Here is a 4,984-nt window from a genome sequence, read left to right on the forward strand (position 1 = left end):
TCAACCCGGAGTGGTGCCCTCCTACTGAATAATACTGGGAGTAAAAATAAATATAAACCATTCAGCTGTAGCCCCCTTTTGGTGCCTAACTGTCATGCCACCAGAAAGAAGCACGAGGACTGGGATGCTGTTGACGGGCAATCCTGTATGGCCCTATCTGCGTTCTGAACATGGTCCATCAAATTACTAATTATGAGTACTCCCCCGTTTTGAGGACCTTGGGACGGAAGCCCCCGAGACTGTATTGTCGCAGTGCTGGAACTAACATGGTGAGGTCTGTCTAGGTTAACTAACCTAAAAATCGTGGTGAGAACACCCAGGTGCTCCCGGACAGGTGAGATCTGTCTTGCCGAATACAAACGGCCCGTTTACCGGGCGACGTGGCTTCACTGCGTCCAACTGCTGTCTGTATCTCGAAGTCAGCCACTTTCATGCAGCAAGAAACATTCTTCATAGATTCCCTCGTGGGTTGGCTCCTAGTCCACCAACGATGGCCGTCGTATTACAACCTATAGAGACAACGTTCACCCCCTGAACGTGTTCTGGAGCTACCGCCGATAGCTTTCGGCGGCTTGCGTAGTAAAATTAACCGAGGAATGGATAAGTTTAGGGGGCTGAAACCCAGGAGGGCAACATTCCTCATGAGGCCTTTTATTTTTCAGGGACAATCCTGCTGCGCCAAGTCTTAACGTTTGACGAACCGGTGTCGATTTTCTAGGATAGCGCCACTCAACCCAGATGGTTGTTCTGGAACACAGACCAACCTACTACTAGCCGTGACCACTAGTGTGCAACGGACCGCGTAGGATATCACATCGACTGTTGCAATAGCGGACTTTGCACGCTTTGCGGTAGTGCCTTTCAGGCTTTTACCATAAGTTAGCTCACGGATTAATAATTTGTTTTGGTTCTTAGCTCCCAGCTTGCTCAGAAACGCAAAGTTCTGATTGGTAACCGGTCCCCAACGAAATCGTCCTATGATTTTGACTTGAACCGAGACACAGAATCCCACCACAGTGAGTTCCGCAAGTTTGCTTTTCGGCTCCAAGGAGGAACTAATCGACAGCTGTGCGTAAATGTCTGCATTTGGCAGATACCGCGGCACAGTAGGCTATGGGGTTCAGACTTTTGACAAAGCAAAGCATGCCTTGATGATGGACCGGCAACTGGCCTGATCTCGTCAATCGCAAGCAAAATAAACCCCCTGGCAATAGTAAAGTCTATTGTAATTTCTGGGTATCGCTTGCCTGTTTGTGCCTGGTGGTGGGCTCGCATTTGATTTTCAAGTCGTGTCCTACCCCCGTGGTAATAACTGAAACTGTTGCAGGGTAATCTTGAGGTGCCGAAACCCGAGAACTAGACCCAGACGTTACTCTTATCGCATAAAGCACTATGCGGAGCTCATTTACGTCAGACGGGGTGCCAAATTTATGGGTTCCGCATGCCGCAAAATTATGGCTCGATAAACTACTACCTAGCGACGTATGGAACCACGGGTCAAGGTACATGAAAAGGAGTTCGTGCCGCAACGATTTCCACTTTCAAAACCTGCGAGCGAAAGCCGGAATGTAAATACCCTGACATTCATGGCTCTGCTCATTGATATAAGGAGTGGGATAAATGCTCTCGTCTATTTCACATGTGTCGGAATCCTCATCGAGGTTCTAGGGAGAAGCTAATGAGTTCCCTAACTCACGCCTGCCGGTGGTTACAGTTGAATCCAGTGTAATCGGAGTTTGTGGTTTCTGGCCTGGGCTGCTTCACCCAACGAACCATTTGAGTGGCAGCATCCCTATTTCTAAAAATATAGGCATACCGGTCACCTGAAGAGCCTAAGTTCTTGCGCTTACACGCTCATCGCATAGCATTACACATAATCCTCTAAGCCGCCCAAAAATGTTCACTTAATGCACGTTGTCCTGTTGCTGCTGTTTTGCATTCCTGGTTTTTACGCAAGCCATAATTGTGGGACCATCTTTTGTTCTTAAAAACCCATATCATGTTTCACTAATTGGTTGTTTGCAACCTTTCTTCATTTCCATCCGAAAGAATTCCCTTCTTTTGTAGCGATAGTTGATACTGCATACCGTCGAATCGTCCGAAGCCGATCGACTTATTGTAAACTGACTGAGGACCAAAAAGACGCCGACGCTCCGGATTTCAGAACCTATCACGTTTGCAAAGCATGCTTGTTCTTTTCACCCGTTCCTCCGCTCGAAGAGAAGTATTCTTTGATCAGCACTGCCACCCTCATTCTATATCAGTTTACACCGGAAATTTTTTAATGTTTGCCTCACACCGGTCGCCCAACTTGATGTCTTGCTTGCAAACGTAATTTGTGGGTTGATCGCAATATGCTGCTCAAGATAAGCAAGATCCGTGCCCAAAATTACAGGTAATGTGTTTGTTTAGTCTCCTTGTGAAGAAAAGGTGAACAGCGGTGAGTTCCTTTTGTGTTCCGAACACTCGTAAGCAACACGGCTTGTGCCCATTTACTACAAAGCCATTTTGTTTCCTTGCTGTTCGTTTCCCTCCTATTTTGCTGCTTCTTCAGGTCTGCTTATGCGTCAGTAACTTATGTCAGTCTTTCGCCGCACGTCCATCATTGCGTACAATTTCGTCCCAATTCTACCTACTTTTGAACATCTGCTCTAAAAGGACGGTCCGACCGGGAAGCATTACAGGTCTCCTCGGATGGTGGGTAAGCAGGTTGCCCACTACGCGAACTCGCCGCTTGGAAGGCTCCATTTTTTGTATCACCTATATGCCGCATCTACCAGATAGTCGTTTAAGGGACTTGTTTTAAACGGTCCCACCCGCGCAATATGATTTGTCACGTGACACGAGCTGCCACATCGCGCCGTCAACCAAATACAGTCCTACACCTCCCAAAACTATTGATTGTTTTCTTCGCCATTATTTCGCTATACAGCCGACACACGCTGACAGACTGGCCGTAGCTGTGCATTTGTACATCATTTGTTGCCTGTTTGCTCTTAGTTCCAGTAATCAAAGCTGCTTCGTCGACTTTTTATGCTCCTGCTCATTTCACTATTATTGATTGTACATTTGCTCAATTCGCGATGCCTACTGACCTGTTTGTCTATAGAACCAGTTTCTGCTAGTCCTCAATACATCATCTGCTGCCCTCACCCGTCCGTTCCTACTGTAAACTGGATAGGAACTGCGTATAATCTGATAGCCGCAATCGTCGTGTGTGTGAATGTTTGCTTTGGTGTTGTATGGGTTTAGGGAAATTTTTAGCGTGCATATGTATGTGAGAGAAAAGTAATGAGCGTTACGACGAACATTGTCTAGAAGCCTTTTTTAATCTCTTAGGTTGACCTATGATTCAAGGCGTTGAAATTAAACAAATAAGAAATTTCTCACAGTCAAGCGGAAATGGTGTTCTCATTGTGCCTCACGTGCATTTGACTATCGACTGAATGACTACTGGTGAAGTGCCTTAACTGCCTGATGTCAACACTTAGGTTCGCAAGTTTCGTGTTATCCATAACAAAAGCAATGTGAAATCTAAAGAAAGGAGCAATTGTGCTAACCTCAAAGGTTTAATGTTTAAGGAATAGAGTGCCAAAGTGAAGCCAAAGAATCCTGGCCAGAATTATCTTAGGTATTGCTCCATTGTTTTTCAGGTGTGAATAACTAAATAATATATTCCGAGGAATAGTAGGGAACACGTGGTAGTTTCCTTGCCAGATGCCTCGGGAACAATGGAGTTTCGGCTGCCTGCATGCGTTTCGAATGTACTAAATTTACAATTAAACACGGTCAGTTTATCATGATTTTTTGTAACGGTAGAACTAAATTGTGTGGCATCAAATAGTCCGGTGATAAAATGGTTTAGTCTCTCGGAATATAAAACAAACCGCTGCCCGCTCAGACTAAGCTCTACCCAGAGCAAATGGAATACAGTCATGAATTACGAGATTATTCCTTAAACCTAAATTCATGTTGCTTGCGGTCGATTGCGTCAGAACTGTAGGTTGTGAACAAACTTTTATCAGAAACACAAATGAGCTGGTGAAATAAAACGTCAATTTCTTGTCGTACGTTTGCTTTGGTTTATCCATTTCGGGCAGCAAGCTGTAACTGTCATAGCTTTTTACCGGATTTGATAAAGGTCATTTAAGAGTACAGTGTCAATGGTTGTGAAATTCCTTTGGCAACGTCAAGATGTCGAGATGAGTGGACGTTGTTTATCAGAGCTTATTAGGAGCTTATTAGAATAAAACTGTGCCCGGCGCGAAACCAAAACCACAAGGTCAGGTGTTGTGGATTTTTTCATTATTCTAGCCCATCCATAGGTCTTTTACCAGTTTTTTTATACTGGATAGCTATTTTTCACGGTGCCAAACAGGCTTTCATTTCTCCAGTAGGCCTAATTAGTGCTGGCCCCAGTTTGTAGAGCGCGCTTAGCCCTCATCTACATAGTGGTTCCGTTCAACGTTCCGCCACTGTTTAACGCTTCCACCGTCCTATCTGAACTACCAGCCCACACAGTTATCTGAGACTGACTGTGACTATCTCAATGCAATCCTACTACCCCAGAACTCTCAACTGTATTCCACCAAATAAATCATTCCTCAACCTGCTCCGAAGTTTCTCATTGTGTCACCGGTCCCGTCTTCCTCAAAGCGGTCGCTAGACCTCGAATCCCCATCAGCTATCCACCCGGTATGTTCAAGGAATCGGTTTAGATCCGGAAGATCCAGCTCCCAACACCCTCACCTCCCGAATCCGGTAAAGACAGCATCCCAGGCAAACTTAGATTGTTCAGTTGTTCTAACTGACATATCCTTGCCTCCTCAACCCGGCAACACTCTCTCACCATTGCCAGTAGGTTCTGAAGTCCTAAATGACCTAGAAAATCTCAAAACACGTGTGCGCCAAATGGAGAACGAAATGTCCTCCCTCCGGACAATACAATCGATTGCATGCCTTCTGAATCCTGACGCAACATGCA

General features: G+C 45.5%; 1 protein-coding gene across 1 annotated transcript in view; it reads right to left on the reverse strand.

Moving 5' to 3' along the window:
* The window catches only part of T265_09723 (hypothetical protein), a gene marked incomplete at both ends in the record, with an annotated part of 55,854 nt that extends 55,421 nt beyond the window's left edge, over nt 1-433 (reverse strand). The window contains one exon of the mRNA XM_009175886.1: nt 295-433. Within this exon, the coding sequence (XP_009174150.1) occupies nt 295-433 (139 nt within the window). The remainder of the gene's footprint in view (nt 1-294) is intronic.
* Nucleotides 434-4,984: the final 4,551 nt, after the last annotated feature.

The sequence above is a fragment of the Opisthorchis viverrini genome (assembly GCF_000715545.1).
Source record: "Opisthorchis viverrini unplaced genomic scaffold opera_v5_308, whole genome shotgun sequence".
NCBI lineage: Eukaryota > Metazoa > Platyhelminthes > Trematoda > Opisthorchiida > Opisthorchiidae > Opisthorchis > Opisthorchis viverrini.